The 19,538-nt window shown below is 41.7% G+C and overlaps 1 protein-coding gene across 4 annotated transcripts in view; it reads left to right on the top strand.

Annotated features, from left to right (window-relative positions):
- Positions 1 to 19,538, top strand: part of LOC139755984 (uncharacterized) — a 522,691-nt gene that overhangs the window by 394,640 nt on the left and 108,513 nt on the right. The window contains exon 6 of one of the 4 annotated variants that reach the window (XM_071674881.1): positions 11,721 to 13,353. The exons of the other annotated variants lie outside the window; for them this stretch is intronic. Coding sequence (XP_071530982.1) covers positions 11,721 to 12,032 — 312 coding nt within the window. The 3' untranslated portion in view covers positions 12,033 to 13,353. Of the gene's footprint in view, positions 1 to 11,720; positions 13,354 to 19,538 lie in introns of those variants that run through there. 4 annotated transcript variants of the gene reach the window in all.

The raw sequence follows: 19,538 nt of genomic DNA, 5'->3' as shown, positions 1-19,538 counted from the left end.
GTGGAGGCGAAGGTGAAGATTTGTAGAGGTTTTCAGAAAAGAAGAGAGAATGTTGGGGTGAAGAGGATAGTGAGAGTAAGTGAGCTTGGGAAGGAGACTTGTGTGAGGAAGGTACCAGGAGAGACTGAGTACAGAATGGAAAAAGGTGAGAACAAAGGAGGTAAGGGGAGTGGGGGAGGAATGGGATGTATTTAGGGAAGCAGTGATGGCTTGCACAAAAGATGCTTGTGGCATTAGAAGTGTGGGAGGTGGGTTGATTAGAAAGGGTAGTGAGTGGTGGGATGAAGAAGTAAGATTATTAGTGAAAGAGAAGAGAGAAGCATTTGGATGATTTTTGCAGGGAAAAAATGCAAATGAGTGGGAGATGTATAAAAGAAAGAGGCAGGAGGTCAAGAGAAAGGTGCAAGCGGTGATAAAGAGGGCAAATGAGAGTTGGGATGAGAGAGTATCATTAAATTGTAGGGAGAATAAAAAGATGTTCTGGAAGGAGGTAAATGAAGTGCATAAGACAAGGGAGCAAATGGGGACTTCAGTGAAGGGGGCTAATGGGGAGGTGATAACAAGTAGTGGTGATGTGAAAAGGAGATGGAGTGAGTATTTTGAAGGTTTGTTGAATGTGTTTGATGATAGAGTGTCAGATATAGGGTGTTTTGATGTCGTGTGCAAAGTGAGAGGGTTAGAGAAAATGATTTTGTAAACAGAGAAGAGGTAGTAAAAGCTTTGTGGAAGATGAAAGCTGGCAAGGCAGCAGGTTTGGATGGTATTGCAGTGGAATTTATTAAAAAAGGGGGTGACTGTATTGTTGACTGGTTGGTAAGGTTATTTAATGTATGTATGTCTCATGGTGAGGTGCCTTAGGATTGGCAAGGCAGAATGCTTGCATAGTGCCATTGTACAAAGGCAAAGGGGATAACAGTGAGTGCTCAAATTACAGAGGTATAAGTTTGTTGAGTATTCCTGGTAAATTATATGGGAGGGTATTGATTGAGAGGGTGAAGGCACGTACAGAGCATCACATTGGGGAAGAGCAGTGTGGTTTCAGAAGTGGTAGAGGATGTGTGGATCACATGTTTGCTTTGAAGAATATGTGTGAGAAATTCTTAGAAAAGCAAATGGATTTGTATGTAGCATTTATGTATCTGGAGAAGGCATATGATAGAGTTGATAGAGATGCTCTGTGGGAGGTACTAAGAAAATATGGTGTGGGAGAAAAGTTGTTAGAAGCAGTGAAAAGTTTTTTTTCGAGGATGTAAGGCATGTGTACGTGTAGGAAGAGAGGAAAGTGATTGGTTCTCAGTGAATCTAGGTTTGCGGCAGATGTGTGTGATGTCTCCATGGTTGTTTAATTTGTTTATGGATGGGGTTGTTAGGGAGGTGAATGCAAGAGTTTTGGAAAGAGGGGCAAGTATGCAGTCTGTTGGGGATGAGAGAGCTTGGGAAGTGAGTCAGTTGTTGTTTGCTGATGATACAGCGCTGGTGGCTGATTCATGTGAGAAACTGCAGAAGCTGGTGACTGAGTTTGGTAAAGTGTGTGAAAGAAGAAAGCTTAGAGTAAATGTGAATAAGAGCAAGGTTATTAGGTACAGTAGGGTTGAGGGTCAAGTCAATTGGGAGGTGAGTTTGAATGGAGAAAAACTGGAGGAAGTGAAGTGTTTTAGATATCTGGGAGTGGATCTGGCAGCGGATGGAACCATGGAAGCGGAAGTGGATCATAGGGTGGGGGAGGGGGCGAAAATTCTGGGAGCCTTGAAGAATGTGTGGAAGTCAAGAACATTATCTCGGAAAGCAAAAATGGGTATGTTTGAAGGAATAGTGGTTCCAACAATGTTGTATGGTTGCGATGCGTGGGCTATGGATAGAGTTGTGCGCAGGAGGATGGATGTGCTGGAAATGAGATGTTTGAGGACAATGTGTGGTGTGAGGTGGTTTGATCGAGTAAGTAACGTAAGGGTAAGAGAGATGTGTGGAAATAAAAAGAGTGTGGTTGAGAGAGCAGAAGAGGGTGTTTTGAAATGGTTCGGGCACATGGAGAGAATGAGTGAGGAAAGATTGACCAAGAGAATATATGTGTTGGAGGTGGAGGGAACAAGGAGAAGAGGGAGACCAAATTGGAGGTGGAAAGATGGAGTGAAAAAGATTTTGTGTGATCGGGGCCTGAACATGCAGGAGGGTGAAAGGAGGGCAAGGAATAGAGTGAATTGGAGCGATGTGGTATACCGGGGTTGACGTGCTGTCAGTGGATTGAATCAGGGCATGTGAAGCGTCTGGGGTAAACCATGGAAAGCTGTGTAGGTATGTATATTTGCATGTGTGGACGTATGTATATACATGTGTGTGGGGGGGTTGGGCCATTTCTTTCGTCTGTTTCCTTGCGCTACCTCGCAAACGCGGGAGACAGCGACAAAGCAAAAAAAAAAAAAAATATATATATATATATATATATATATATATATATTTATTATTTTATACTTTGTCGCTGTCTCCCGCGTTTGCGAGGTAGCGCAAGGAAACAGACGAAAGAAATGGCCCAACCCCCCCACACACATGTATATACATACGTCCACACATGCAAATATACATACCTACACAGCTTTCCATGGTTTACCCCAGACGCTTCACATGCCCTGACTCAATCCACTGACAGCACATCAACCCCGGTATACCACATCGTTCCAATTCACTCTATTCCTTGCCCTCCTTTCACTCTCCTGCATGTTCAGGCCCCGATCACACAAAATCTTTTTCACTCCATCTTTCCACCTCCAATTTGGTCTCCCTCTTCTCCTTGTTCCCTCCACCTCCGACACACATATCCTCTTGGTCAATCTTTCCTCACTCATCCTCTCCATGTGCCCAAACCACTTCAAAACACCCTCTTCTGCTCTCTCAACCACGCTCTTTTTATTTCCACACATCTCTCTTACCCTTACGTTACTCACTCGATCAAACCACCTCACACCACACATTGTCCTCAAACATCTCATTTCCAGCACATCCATCCTCCTGCGCACAACTCTATCCATAGCCCACGCCTCGCAACCATACAACATTGTTGGAACCACTATTCCTTCAAACATACCCATTTTTGCTTTCCGAGATAATGTTCTCGACTTCCACACATTCTTCAAGGCCCCCAGAATATTCGCCCCCTCCCCCACCCTATGATCCACTTCCGCTTCCATGGTTCCATCCGCTGCCAGATCCACTCCCAGATATCTAAAACACTTCACTTCCTCCAGTTTTTCTCCATTCAAACTCACCTCCCAATTGACTTGACCCTCAACCCTACTGTACCTAATAACCTTGCTCTTATTCACATTTATTCTTAACTTTCTTCTTCCACACACTTTACCAAACTCAGTCACCAGCTTCTGCAGTTTCTCACATGAATCAGCCACCAGCGCTGTATCATCAGCGAACAACAACTGACTCACTTCCCAAGCTCTCTCATCCCCAACAGACTTCATACTTGCCCCTCTTTCCAAAACTCTTGCATTTACCTCCCTAACAACCCCATCCATAAACAAATTAAACAACCATGGAGACATCACACACCCCTGCCGCAAACCTACATTCACTGAGAACCAATCACTTTCCTCTCTTCCTACACGTACACATGCCTTACATCCTCGATAAAAGCTTTTCACTGCTTCTAACAACTTTCCTCCCACACCATATATTCTTAATACCTTCCACAGAGCATCTCTATCAACTCTATCATATGCCTTCTCCAGATCCATAAATGCTACATACAAATCCATTTGCTTTTCTAAGTATTTCTCACATACATTCTTCAAAGCAAACACCTGATCCACACATCCTCTACCACTTCTGAAACCACACTGCTCTTCCCCAATCTGATGCTCTGTACATGCCTTCACCCTCTCAATCAATACCCTCCCATATAATTTGCCAGGAATACTCAACAAACTTATACCTCTGTAATTTGAGCACTCACTCTTATCCCCTTTGCCTTTGTACAATGGCACTATGCACGCATTCCGCCAATCCTCAGGCACCTCACCATGAGTCATACATACATTAAATAACCTTACCAACCAGTCAACAATACAGTCACCCCCTTTTTTAATAAATTCCACTGCAATACCATCCAAACCTGCTGCCTTGCCGGCTTTCATCTTCCGCAAAGCTTTCACTACCTCTTCTCTGTTTACCAAATCATTTTCCCTAACCCTCTCACTTTGCACACCACCTCGACCAAAACACCCTATATCTGCCACTCTATCATCAAACACATTTAACAAACCTTCAAAATACTCACTCCATCTCCTTCTCACATCACCACTACTTGTTATCACCTCCCCATTTGCGCCCTTCACTGAAGTTCCCATTTGCTCCCTTGTCTTATGCACTTTATTTACCTCCTTCCAGAACATCTTTTTATTCTCCCTAAAATTTAATGATACTCTCTCACCCCAACTCTCATTTGCCCTTTTATTCACCTCTTGCACCTTTCTCTTGACCTCCTGTCTCTTTCTTTTATACATCTCCCACTCAATTGCATTTTTTCCCTGCAAAAATCGTCCAAATGCCTCTCTCTTCTCTTTCACTAATACTCTTACTTCTTCATCCCACCACTCACTACCCTTTCTAATCAACCCACCTCCCACTCTTCTCATGCCACAAGCATCTTTTGTGCAATCCATCACTGATTCCCTAAATACATCCCATTCCTCCCCCACTCCCCTTACTTCCATTGTTCTCACCTTTTTCCATTCTGTACTCAGTCTCTCCTGGTACTTCCTCACACAGGTCTCCTTCTCAAGCTCACTTACTCTCACCACCCTCTTCACCCCAATATTCACTCTTCTTTTCTGAAAACCCATACAAATCTTCACCTTAGCCTCCACAAGATAATGATCAGACATCCCTCCAGTTGCACCTCTCAGCACATTAACATCCAAAAGTCTCTCTTTCGCACGCCTGTCAATTAACACTTAATCCAATAACGCTCTCTGGCCATCTCTCCTACTTACATAAGTATACTTATGTATATCTCGCTTTTTAAACCAGGTATTCCCAATCATCAGTCCTTTTTCAGCACATAAATCTACAAGCTCTTCACCATTTCCATTTACAACACTGAACACCCCATGTACTCCAATTATTCCCTCAACTGCCACATTACTCACCTTTGCATTCAAATCACCCATCACTATAACCTGGTCTCGTGCATCAAAACCACTAACACACTCATTCAGCTGCTCCCAAAACACTTGCCTCTCGTGATCTTTCTTCTCATGCCCAGGTGCATATGCACCAATAATCACCCATCTCTCTCCATCAACTTTCAGTTTTACCCATATTAATCGAGAATTTACTTTCTTACATTCTATCACATACTTCCACAACTCCTGTTTCAGGAGGACTGCTACTCCTTCCCTTGGATTTGTGTGTAGCATTTATGGATCTGGAGAAGGCCTATGATAGAGTTGATAGAGATGCTCTTTGGAAGGTATTAAGAATATATGGTGTGGGAGGCAAGTTGTTAGAAGCAGTGAAAAGTTTTTATCGAGGATGTAAGGCATGTGTACGTGTAGGAAGAGAGGGAAGTGATTGGTTCTCAGTGAATGTAGGTTTTCGGCAGGGGTGTGTGATGTCTCCATGGTTGTTAAATTTGTTTATGGATGGGGTTGTTAGGGAGGTGAATGCAAGAGTTTTGGAAAGAGGGGCAAGTATGAAGTCTTTTGGGGATGAGAGAGCTTGGGAAGTGAGTCAGTTGTTGTTCGCTGATGAAACAGCGCTGGTGGCTGATTCATGTGAGAAACTGCAGAAGCTGGTGACTGAGTTTGGTAAAGTGTGTGAAAGAAGAAAGTTAAGAGTAAATGTGAATAAGAGCAAGGTTATTAGGTACAGTAGGGTTGAGGGTCAATTCAATTGGGAGGTGAGTTTGAATGGAGAAAAACTGGAGGAAGTGAAGTGTTTTAGATATCCGGGAGTGGATCTGGCAGCGGATGGAACCATGGAAGCGGAAGTGGATCATAGGGTGGGGGAGGGGGCAAAAATTCTGGGAGCCTTGAAGAATGTGTGGAAGTCGAGAACATTATCTCGGAAAGCAAAAATGGGTATGTTTGAAGGAATAGTGGTTCCAACAATGTTGTATGGTTGCGAGGCGTGGACTATGGATAGAGTTGTGTGCAGGAGGATGGATGTGCTGGAAATGAGATGTTTGAGGACAATGTGTGGTGTGAGGTGGTTTGATCGAGTAAGTAACGTAAGGGTAAGAGAGATGTGTGGAAATAAAAAGAGTGTGGTTGAGAGAGCAGAAGAGGGTGTTTTGAAATGGTTTGGTCACATGGAGAGAATGAGTGAGGAAATATTGACCAAGAGGATATATTTGTCGGAGGTGGAGGGAACGAGGAGAAGAGGGAGACCAAATTGGAGGTGGAAAGATGGAGTGAAAAAGATTTTGTGTGATCGGGGCCTGAACATGCAGGAGGGTGAAAGGAGGGCAAAGAATAGAGTGAATTGGATCGATGTGGTATACCGGGGTTGACGTGCTGTCAGTGGATTGAATCACGGCATGTGTATGGGGTGGGTTGGGCCATTTCTTTCGTCTGTTTCCTTGCGCTACCTCGCAAACGCGGGAGACAGCGACAAAACAAAAAAAAATATATATATATATATATATATATATATATATATATATATATATATATATATATATATATATATATATCCCTGGGGATAGGGGATTAAGAATACTTCCCACGTATTCCCTGCGTGTCGTAGAAGGCGACTAAAAGGGGAGGGAGCGGGGGGGCTGGAAATCCTCCCCTCTCGTTTTTTTTTTTTAATTTTCCAAAAGAAGGAACAGAGAATTGGGCCAGGTGAGGGTATTCCCTCAAAGGCCCAGTCCTCTGTTCTTAATGCTACCTCGCTAACGCGGGAAATGGCGAATAGTTTAAAAGAAGAAAAAATATATATAACCCACCCCCATACACATGTATATACATACGTCCACATACGCAAATATACATACCTACACAGCTTTCCATGGTTTACCCCAGTCGCTTCACATGCCTTGATTCACTCCACTGACAGCACGTCAACCCCGGTATACCACATCGCTCCAATTCACTCTATTCCTTGCCCTCATTTTACCCTCCTGCATGTTCAGGCCCCGATCACACAAAATCTTTTTCACTCCATCTTTCCACCTCCAATTTGGTCTCCCTCTTCTCCTTGTTCCCTCCACCTCCGACACATATATTCTCTTGGTCAATCTTTCCTCACTCATTCTCTCCATGTGCCCGAACTATTTCAAAACACCCTCTTCTGCTCTCTCAACCACGCTCTTTTTATTTCCACACATCTCTCTTACCCTTACGTTGCATACTCGATCAAACCACCTCACACCACACATTGTCCTCAAACATCTCATTTCCAGCACATCCATCCTCCTGCGCACAACTCTATCCATAGCCCACGCCTCGCAACCATACAACATTGTTGGAACCACTATTCCTTCAAACATACCCATTTTTGCTTTCCGAGTTAGTGTTCTCGACTTCCACACATTCTTCAAGGCTCCCAGAATTTTCACCCCCTCCCCCACCCTATGATCCACTTCCACTTCCATGGTTCCATCCGCTGCCAGATCCACTCCCAGATATCTAAAACACTTCAATTCCTCCAGTTTTTCTCCATTCAAACTCACCTCCCAATTGACTTGACCCTCAACCCTAATGTACCTAATATATATATATATATATATATTTTTTATTTTTTTTATTATACTTTGTCGCTGTCTCCCGCGTTTGCGAGGTAGCGCAAGGAAACAGACGAAAGAAATGGCCCAACCCCCCCCCATACACATGTATATACATACATCCACACACGCAAATATACATACCTACACAGCTTTCCATGGTTTACCCCAGACGCTTCACATGCCTTGATTCAATCCACTGACAGCACGTCAACCCCGGTATACCACATTGCTCCAATTCACTCTATTCCTTGCCCTCCTTTCACCCTCCTGCATGTTCAGGCCCCGATCACACAAAATCTTTTTCACTCCATCTTTCCACCTCCAATTTGGTCTCCCTCTTCTCCTCGTTCCCTCCACCTCCGACACATATATCCTCTTGGTCAATCTTTCCTCACTCATTCTCTCCATGTGCCCAAACCACTTTAAAACACCCTCTTCTGCTCTCTCAACCACGCTCTTTTTATTTCCACACATCTCTCTTACCCTTACGTTACTCACTCGATCAAACCACCTCACACCACATTGTCCTCAAACATCTCATTTCCAGCACATCCATCCTCCTGCGCACAACTCTATCCATAGCCCACGCCTCGCAACCATACAACATTGTTGGAACCACTATTCCTTCAAACATACCCATTTTTGCTTTCCGAGATAATGTTCTCGACTTCCACACATTCTTCAAGGCCCCCAGAATATTCGCCCCCTCCCCCACCCTATGATCCACTTCCGCTTCCATGGTTCCATCCGCTGCCAGATCCACTCCCAGATATCTAAAACACTTTACTTCCTCCAGTTTTTCTCCATTCAAACTCACCTCCCAATTGACTTGACCCTCAACCCTACTGTACCTAATAACCTTGCTCTTATTCACATTTACTCTTAACTTTCTTCTTCCACACACTTTACCAAACTCAGTCACCAGCTTCTGCAGTTTCTCACATGAATCAGCCACCAGCGCTGTATCATCAGCGAACAACAACTGACTCACTTCCCAAGCTCTCTCATCCCCAACATATATATATATATATATATATATATGCGTGTGTGGACGTATGTATATACATGTGTATGGGGGGGGTTGGGCCATTTCTTTCGTCTGTTTCCTTGCGCTACCTCGCAAACGCGGGAGACAGCGACAAAGTATAATAAAAAAGAAAATAAAAATGCGCATAATTTATACTTGCTGCCTTTATTCATTCCTGGCGCCACCTTGCCACACATGAAATTACATCCCCCTCCCCCAACACGCTTGTGAGGTACGCTAGGAAAAGACAACAAAGGACACATTTGTTCACACTCAGTCTCTAGCTCTCATGTATAATGCACCGAAGCCACAGCTCCCTTTCCACATCCATGCCCCACAAAACTTTCCATGGCTTACCCCAGATGCTTCACATGCCCTGATTCAATCCATTGATAGTACGTGAACCCCGGCATACCACATTGTTCTAATTCTCTTTATGCCTTGCATGCCTTTCACCCTCCTACCTGTTCAGGCCTGGATCACTCAAAATCTTTTTCACTCCATCTTTCCACCTCCAATTTGTTTTCACACTTCTCATTCCCTCCACCTCTGACATATATCCTCTTTCTCAATCTTTCCTCTCATTCTCTCCATGTTGCTAAATCATTTCAATTACACCCTATTATGATCTCTCAACCACACTCTTTCTATTACCACACATCTCTCTGACCATATCATTACTTACTCGATCAAACCACCTCACACCACATATTGTCCTTAAACATCTCATTTCCAGCACATCCATCCTTCTCTGCACAACCCTATCTACAGCCCATGCCTCATGACCATATAACATTGTTGGAACCACTATTCATTTAAACATACCCGTTTTTGCTCTCCGAGGTAATGTTCTCGCCTTCCACACATTTTTCAATGCTCCCCTTCCCCACCCTGTGTCTCATTTCTGCTTCCATGGTTTCAACTGCTGCCAAATCCACTCCCAGATATCTAAAACAACCCCATCCATTAACAAATTTAACAACCATGGAGACTTTACGCACCCCTGCCACAAACTGGCATTCACTGAGAACTAATCACTTTCCTCTCTTCCTACACGTAGACATGCCTTACATCCTCGATAAAAACTTTTCACTGCTTCCAGCAACTTGCCTCCCACACCATATATTCTTAATACCTTCCACAGAGCATCTCTATCAACTCTGTCGTATTTCTTCTCCAGATCCATAAATGCCACATGCAAATCCATTTGTTTTTCTAAGTATTTCTCACATACATTCTTCAAAGCAAACACCTGATCCACACATCCTCTACCACTTCTGAAACCACACTGCTTTTCCCCAATCTGATGCTCTGTACATGCCCTTACCCCTCTCAATCAATACACTCCCATAAAATTTCCCAGGAGTACTCAACAAACTTATACCTCTGTAATTCGAACATTCACCTTTATCCCCTTTGCCTTTGTACAATAGCACTATACATGCATTCTGTCAATCCTCAGGCACTTCACCATGAGCCATACATACATTGAATATCCTCACCAACCAGTAAACAACACAGTCACCCCCTTTTTTAATAAATTCCACTACAATACCATCCAAACTCACCGCCTTGCCGGCTTTCATCTTTCACAAAGCTTTCACTATCTCTTCTCTGTTTACCAAACCTTTTTCCCCTGACCCTCTCACTTTGCACACCATCTCAACCAAAACACCCTATATCTGCCACTCTAACATCTGACACATTCAACAAAACTTCATTTCACCTCTTGCACCTTTCTCTTGACCTCCTGCCTCTTTCTTTTATACATCTCCAAGTCATTTGCACTATTTCCCTGCAAAATTCATCCAAATGCCTCTCTCTTCTTTGCTAATAATCTTACCTCTTCATCCCACCACTCACTATCCTTTCTAATCTGCCCACCTCCCATGCTTTTCATGCCAAAAGCATCTTTTGTTCAAGCCATCACTGATTTCCTAAATACATCCCATTCCTCTCCCGCTTCCCTTACGTCCTTTGCTCTCACCTTTTTCCATTCTGCATTCAGTCTCTCCTGGTACTTCCTCACACAAGTCTCCTTCCTATGCTCACTTACTCTCATCACTCTCTTCACCCCCCAACATTCTTTCTTCTTTTCTGTAAACCTCTACAAATCTTCACTTTTGCCTCCACAAGATAATGATCATACATCCCTCCAGTTGCACCTTTGAGCACATCAACATTTAGAAGTCTCTCTTTCACGCGCCTATTAATTAACACGTAATCCAATAACGCTCTCTGGCCTTCTCACGTACTTACATATGTATACTTATATATATCTCTCTTTTTAAACCAGGTATTCCCAATCATCAGTCCTTTTTCAGCTCACAGATCTACAAGCTCTTCACCATTTACATTTAGAACACTGAACACCCCATGTATACCAATTATTCCCTCAACTGCCACATTACTCACCTTTGCATTCAAATCACCAAGCACTATTACCCATTCTTGTGTATGAAAACTACTAACACACTCACTCAGCTGCTCCCAAAACACTAGCCTCTCATGATCTTTCTTCTCATGCCCAGTTGCATATGCCCCAGTAATCACCCATCTCTTTCCTTCCACTTTCAGTTTTACCTGTATCAATTTAGAGTACTTTCTTACACTCTATCACATACTCCCACAACTCCTGTTTCAGGAGTAGTGGTACTCTTGTCCTCTCACCTACCCCTGACTTTACTACCAAAACATTCCCAAACCACTCTTCCCCATTACCCTTGAGCTTCGTTTCACTCTGAGTCAAAATATCCAGGTTTCTTTCCTCAAACATACTACCTATCTCTCCTTTTTTCTCATCTTGGTTACATCTTTAGATGTGTTTCTTGAGAAAAATGTGCTGAATATTTAATGCCTTGGCTTCCTTGCATATCAAAACTATGGCAAATACAGCATCTAGTGTATACTGCCTTGGAATTTCATGTAATGGGAATTTAAGGTTACTTTCCCTCGCAGGTGGAGTCAAACGTGGTTCGTCAGAATACAGGTGGAAGAACGACTAGTAGCAAGATCCATCAGTGTCCTTTTTGTAAATATTCTTCAGCTCAGAAAATCAACTTGTCGAAACATATACGAACTCATACTGGAGAGAAGCCCTATTTGTGCCCACATTGTCCTGCTGCATTCTCTCAGAAAGGGAATTTGAAGTCCCATATACGAACTCATACAGGAGAAAAACCATTTGCTTGTACCAATTGTTCCTATCGTGCTACTCAAAAAAGTACTTTAGTTAGTCATATTTTAAGCATTCATAAGATGGTTGATTAGTATAAGTAGTTAGTCCAAGATATAGATTTAATAGAAAGTGAGTCGACTTAGTTTTATTTGAATTTTATTTAACTGTATCCCCTATTTACTCTGATGGTCAGCAGAAAAATGAAATAAGTAAATGAATTATTTATTTACCTTTATATGGATGATATTTTTGGAATTTGAATGGTGATAATTGTTGTATTTTATGCCCAGGTATTCCAGACACCAAATTAGTATTGAAAAGTTTAAGACAGTCAGCCAAGGTTACCTGGTAATAACAGAGAGTGAGTTTTCCAAGTGATAGGTTTTGTTGTAATATGATTTTACCTTAATTAGACCATATCAGTTTATTTGAATCCAAACATGACCTTATACCGTATCTCTTGAAGTTATATATCACTATCCAAAATAATCCGTATTTCACCTATCTCTGAAATTGTGTAAATCCATAAGTCACCTGTTGATGAATGGCAGGGAGTTATTTAAGAACAGTCTTTCATCATAGTGTAACCTGACCCTCTCATATCATTACAGGCTTTATGCAGTAAATGAATGTCTCAGGATCTGCGTTTTTAAAGGAACTGTAGAAATGTGTTTTTAGTAGTTATGTCAGTCAGATCATTTCATGATCAGAAATTTTAAGTAGAGATGGTTTTAAAACCTAATTATTTATTTCATGTTATGCTGATCATGGTTTTACATCTCAAGAAAGCTTTGCTGTAGTTAACTTTGTGTAGGAGAAAACATTGTCAAAATTGTCAAATCTCCAAACTGGGCTAGTGCCATGCACCATAACATTGGGTGGTCTACACTGGATGAGTTTAAAAACAGAAGTTTGCTAAAAGTATGGTGACAACAGTTAGTTACATGTTGTGCATGTGGTTTTCTGATTTACAGGCTCAGGATTTTGTTGTCAGTGTTGATATACTGTTGTAAAAGGCTGATATTAGGTATGTTTCTTAATATTATTGTGCTGCAGTTGAATTTCAGAAATTAGGTGCAGATGGCTATTGTTGTTTAAGTATTAAATTATACTAACTAAGGACACCATTTATGTAGGCTCTAGAGTTTTGAGGGAGTACTGCAATCAGGAGCAAGATGATGGACTCCTTTGGAGCAATTTTCTCAATCCTACTGTATTTTATCTTGTCCACTAACAATGTTGCAGCCTTACCAAAGGTGACTTTTCACTCATGGTGTAACGTGGTGCAGGAGGAGTTTGGTAACACTTTTATCTGTTGGAAAATTATTTCTGCTTGCCATATATATTTAGTCACTTAACTGCTTTTCCCAGTTGGTGTAATACAATGCTACAAAATAAAAAGTATTAATATGAGGAGTTTTGTATGAATTTAAACCAAATTTGTCTGTCTACATATTTGACACCTGTTTTCTCTAGAAACTCCCATTGAGTGGGTGGCCTTGGAAAAAGAGCCTCTGCTTATCCCTGTCCTTACGTGTTCTTCCATCATTTATCTTCCTCCACTACTCTTCTGCTCTATTTCCCCATGTCACAGGTGGTCTTCCTCTCACACACACCACTTTAATAGTACTGTCATACACTCTCCTCATAAATTCCCCATCTTGCATTCTTTCCACATGGCTGAACCACCTCAAAGTATAATGTTTCACCTACTTTACCACTCCACAATTGTTACTTTTGCATTCATTACCAAAATTTAATCTCATACTCCCCATCATTTCTTTCTTCATTCCATCTACAGATACCACATGTTCTCCCAAATAGTACATTTCCACAACCTGGATTCTTGACCTCTGTGACTCACTCCATGTTCGTGTTTCAGCTGCATAGGTCATGGTTGGGAGGACTATGCTGTCCTCTAATCCTTTCTTCATTTCCATACTTACACCCCTACTCTACATATTTCTATTAAGGAACCATATGATTCTTCTACCCTTTACTTCCCTCTCTCTTACCTATCCTTACAAATAACCAAACTTACTGAAGATAGCATCCAAATACTGAAATTCTGTCACCTCTTGCAGTTTTTCTCCCCATATGTCTGTAACACAGTTTAATACGTTTTCTTCTTTCACTCTATAGAGCGTTGCAGAATCTACTTTCATGCTATTTCCTTTCAAACACCATTACTTTACTTTTACTCACAATTATCTTCAAATGCCTATACTTGCCCACATCAAAAGACATTGTTTTTACAGCCTTCTGCAACTCCTCTTAACTTTCAGCAAATAATGCAGTATCATCTGCAAACAGGCTTGTCACTAGCCACCATACCTCACTTCCACACCCCATCTCTGCACCCCCTTTCCCTGGTTCTTTCATGTCTCTTATCGCTCCATTCAAGTATACATTAAAAAGCCACTGTGACGTCAGCAATATAAACATGTGTTTTCCTAATCAGCTGTTACTTCATCCTTATCAGTAATTTTCAGATTTGAAAATATCTGGATGATTTCCTCATGAACAGCTTTGTTCAAGTAAATGGGGTTTAACTGTGTAAGTGACAAAGAAAACCTTACATTCTACATTATTTAAATGTATATCTTTGATTTGTTTTTCAAACTGCTGAATTTTGCATTTACTCACTTATTCAAACTGCTGACTAATTAATGTTTTTGCCATTGTACACTATGTTATTGATTTAAAACAATGTATGTATTTATAAAATAAATGACAAACTTTGACTCTCTGCTTCTGGAACTTTTGCAGTATTTGAAGTCATAGCTGTAACTTTGTTATTAGTTGCGTGTGAAATTCTCATTACAGAATTCTGTTTGTCGCTCATTTTAACTCCTTAACTCTTATAGATGTATATTTACAGGAGCTTTTTCAGTCTTCTAAACATACATTTATGAATTAAGTTTACCACATCTATTTCAAGACTTCCAGCCAAGCCTGGGTGGTTGCCAAGATGGGAATGCATGAGAATTTCTCTCCACAGGCAGTCACCATGCAGCCATGCCAATAAAAGCACATTCTCACGAGTCCTCTAGGACAAAGATTTAACAGCACTTAGCTAGATTTAGAGAACCAAGATGTAGATGATCCGAATTACTTGAGGATGATGATCTATCATTGGACTGCGTGAAGAGTAATTCTGTGAACACAGACTCTTCTAGCAGTGAAAATTGACCAAGATGAGGCAGTAAAAGGTGTTTCTAACATGAGTGGAAGCAATATTACCAACAAGTCTTGCACCCACACTTTTATTGCTTTTGCTGAAACACCCACAAAACTTTCATATCAGAGTGATAGTAGTGGACTGAATATACTTTCGAATTGATTTTTTAATCTTTATACAAAAATCCTGAAATTTTAAGGCTAACTAGATTTTCTTTATTTCCTGAAAAATGTGAAATACATAAGTTGGGAAGGAAACCCAGCTGAAGAGTTATGGGGCTAAACTGTTGTGAATATGCTGTTGATTTTAGCCCTTATGCAGCATTTGATTACATCAAGTGTTATGTCTTGTTTACAAGCTTTTTGTAATATTCTTGTTTAAAGAATCTAGTATGTCAGGGTTGAAAGTACTCTGCCTGCTGCTTTATATACTGTGCAGTCTGTTACATCACCCATCATAACTGGCATAGCTAGAACCTAAACCTCTCTTTTCAGTTCATTTGACTGAGGGTCATGTGAGCTTTTACCATGATTTGGTGTTCATCATCCAACATGTGCCATTATCCATTATTGTCTGTTATCATCTGTCACCATCTTTCTGGCAACTTTTCATGTTTCAGTATTCTTGCTTGAACTTCTGCCGATATGAACCAGGTTGGTTAGGGTTGGTCTGTTAATGGTCTCTTCAAAATCAAGCCCATTTACCCTGACCACTATGCAAAATGGCTAATGTTGCTCATAAAGGCACAGGTGATTGATGCAGGTTCATGTAAGCATATAATGTATATAAGAAATGCCACTTTTTTGTGGAAGTGGAGTATGACATATACTTTATTAAATGATTGTATTGATTATAATGATAAGGATAAATGGGATTGCATTTATGATAATGATAACATGTGATGATACTACTAATGATAATGATAATAATGATAATAATAACAATAATAGTAATAATAATAATGATAATAATAATAATGATAATAATAATATTTTATTTTTATTTTATTATACTTTGTCGCTGTCTCCCGTGTTTGCGAGGTAGCGCAAGGAAACAGACGAAAGAAATGGCCCAACCCCCCCCCCCATACACATGTATATACATACGTCCACACACGCAAATATACACACCTACACAGCTTTCCATGGTTTACCCCAGACGCTTCACATGCCTTGATTCACTCCACTGACAGCACGTCAACCCCGGTATACCACATCGCTCCAATTCACTCTATTCCTTGCCCTCCTTTCACCCTCCTGCATGTTCAGGCCCCGATCACACAAAATCTTTTTCACTCCATCTTTCCACCTCCAATTTGGTCTCCCTCTTCTCCTCGTTCCCTCCACCTCCGACAAATATATCCTCTTGGTCAATCTTTCCTCACTCATTCTCTCCATGTGCCCAAACCACTTCAAAACACCCTCTTCTGCTCTCTCAACCATGCTCTTTTTATTTCCACACATCTCTCTTACTCTTACGTTACTCACTCGATCAAACCACCTCACACCACACATTGTCCTCAAACATCTCGTTTCCAGCACATCCATCCTCCTGCGCACAACTCTATCCATAGCCCACGCCTCGCAACCATACAACATTGTTGGAACCACTATTCCTTCAAACATACCCATTTTTGCTTTCCGAGATAATGTTCTCGACTTCCACACATTCTTCAAGGCCCCCAGAATATTCGCCCCCTCCCCCACCCTATGATCCACTTCCGCTTCCATGGTTCCATCCGCTGCCAGATCCACTCCCAGATATCTAAAACACTTCACTTCCTCCAGTTTTTCTCCATTCAAACTCACCTCCCAGTTGACTTGACCCTCAACCCTACTGTACCTAATAACCTTGCTCTTATTCACATTTACTCTTAACTTTCTTCTTCCACACACTTTACCAAACTCAGTCACCAGCTTCTGCAGTTTCTCACATGAATCAGCCACCAGCGCTGTATCATCAGCGAACAACAACTGACTCACTTCCCAAGCTCTCTCATCCCCAACAGACTTCATACTTGCCCCTCTTTCCAAAACTCTTGCATTTACCTCCCTAACAACCCCATCCATAAACAAATTAAACAACCATGGAGACATCACACACCCCTGCCGCAAACCTACATTCACTGAGAACCAATCACTTTCCTCTCTTCCTACACGTACACATGCCTTACATAATAATAATAATAATAATAATGATAATAATTATTACTTGGCATTATTACATGACAGCTAGAGACTGAGTGTGAACGAATGGGGCCTTTGTTGTCTTTTCCTAGCACTACCTCGCTCACATGAGGGGGGAGGGGGATGTTATTCCATGTGTGGTGAGGTGGCGATGGGAATAAGTAAAGGCAGACAGTATGAATTATGTACATGTGTATATATATGTATATGTCTGTGTGTCTGGAAGTAAGGGGAGTGGGGGAGGAATGGGATGTATTTAGGGAATCAGTGATGGATTGCGCAAAAGATGCTTGTGGCATGAGAAGAGTGGGAGGTGGGCTGTTTAGAAAGGGTAGTGAGTGGTGGGATGAAGAAGTAAGAGTATTAGTGAAAGAGAAGAGAGAGGCATTTGGACGATTTGTGCAGGGAAAAAATGCAATTGAGTGGGAGAAGTATAAAAGAAAGAGACAGGAGGTCAAGAGAAAGGTGCAAGAGGTGAAAAAAAGGGCAAATGAGAGTTGGGGTGAGAGACTATCAGTAAATTTTAGGGAGAATAAAAAGATGTTCTGGAAGGAGGTAAATAGGGTGCGTAAGACAAGGGAGCAAATGGGAACTTCAGTGAAGGGCGTAAATGGGGAGGTGATAACAAGTAGCGGTGATGTGAGAAGGAGATGGAATGAGTATTTTGAAGGTTTGTTGAATGTGTCTGATGACAGAGTGGCAGATATAGGGTGTTTTGGTCGAGGTGGTGTGCAAAGTGAGAGGGTTAGGGAAAATGATTTGGTAAACAGAGAAGAGGTAGTAAAAGCTTTGCGGAAGATGAAAGCCGGCAAGGCAGCAGGTTTGGATGGTATTGCAGTGGAATTTATTAAAAAGGGGGGTGACTGTATTGTTGACTGGTTGGTAAGGTTATTTAATGTATGTATGACTCATGGTGAGGTGCCTGAGGATTGGCGGAATGCGTACATAGTGCCATTGTACAAAGGCAAAGGGGATAAGAGTGAGTGCTCAAATTACAGAGGTATAAGTTTGTTGAGTATTCCGGGTAAATTATATGGGAGGGTATTGATTGAGAGGGTGAAGGCATGTACAGAGCATCAGATTGGGGAAGAGCAGTGCGGTTTCAGAAGTGGTAGAGGATGTGTGGATCAGGTGTTTGCTTTGAAGAATGTATGTGAGAAATACTTAGAAAAGCAAATGGATTTGTATGTAGCATTTATGGATCTGGAGAAGGCATATGATAGAGTTGATAGAGATGCTCTGTGGAAGGTATTAAGAATATATGGTGTGGGAGGCAAGTTGTTAGAAGCAGTGAAAAGTTTTTATCGAGGATGTAAGGCATGTGTACGTGTAGGAAGAGAGGAAAGTGATTGGTTCTCAGTGAATGTAGGTTTGCGGCAGGGGTGTGTGATGTCTCCATGGTTGTTTAATTTGTTTATGGATGGGGTTGTTAGGGAGGTAAATGCAAGAGTCCTGGAAAGAGGGGCAAGTATGAAGTCTGTTGGGGATGAGAGAGCTTGGGAAGTGAGTCAGTTGTTGTTCGCTGATGATACAGCGCTGGTGGCTGATTCATGTGAGAAACTGCAGAAGCTGGTGACTGAGTTTGGTAAAGTGTGTGGAAGAAGAAAGTTAAGAGTAAATGTGAATAAGAGCAAGGTTATTAGGTACAGTAGGGGTAAGGGTCAAGTCAATTGGGAGGTGAGTTTGAATGGAGAAAAACTGGAGGAAGTGAAGTGTTTTAGATATCTGGGAGTGGATCTGTCAGCGGATGGAACCATGGAAGCGGAAGTGGATCATAGGGTGGGGGAGGGGGCGAAAATTTTGGGAGCCTTGAAAAATGTGTGGAAGTCGAGAACATTATCTCGGAAAGCAAAAATGGGTATGTTTGAAGGAATAGTGGTTCCAACAATGTTGTATGGTTGCGAGGCGTGGGCTATGGATAGAGATGTGCGCAGGAGGATGGATGTGCTGGAAATGAGATGTTTGAGGACAATGTGTGGTGTGAGGTGGTTTGATCGAGTAAGTAACGTAAGGGTAAGAGAGATGTGTGGAAATAAAAAGAGCGTGGTTGAGAGAGCAGAAGAGGGTGTTTTGAAATGGTTTGGGCACATGGAGAGAATGAGTGAGGAAAGATTGACCAAGAGGATATATGTGTCGGAGGTGGAGGGAACGAGGAGAAGAGGGAGACCAAATTGGAGGTGGAAAGATGGAGTGAAAAAGATTTTGTGTGATCGGGGCCTGAACATGCAGGA

The sequence above is a fragment of the Panulirus ornatus genome, chromosome 20 (assembly GCF_036320965.1).
Source record: "Panulirus ornatus isolate Po-2019 chromosome 20, ASM3632096v1, whole genome shotgun sequence".
In the NCBI taxonomy this organism is placed as follows: Eukaryota; Metazoa; Arthropoda; class Malacostraca; order Decapoda; family Palinuridae; genus Panulirus; species Panulirus ornatus.
This window is presented reverse-complemented; position numbering and strand designations above follow the sequence as displayed.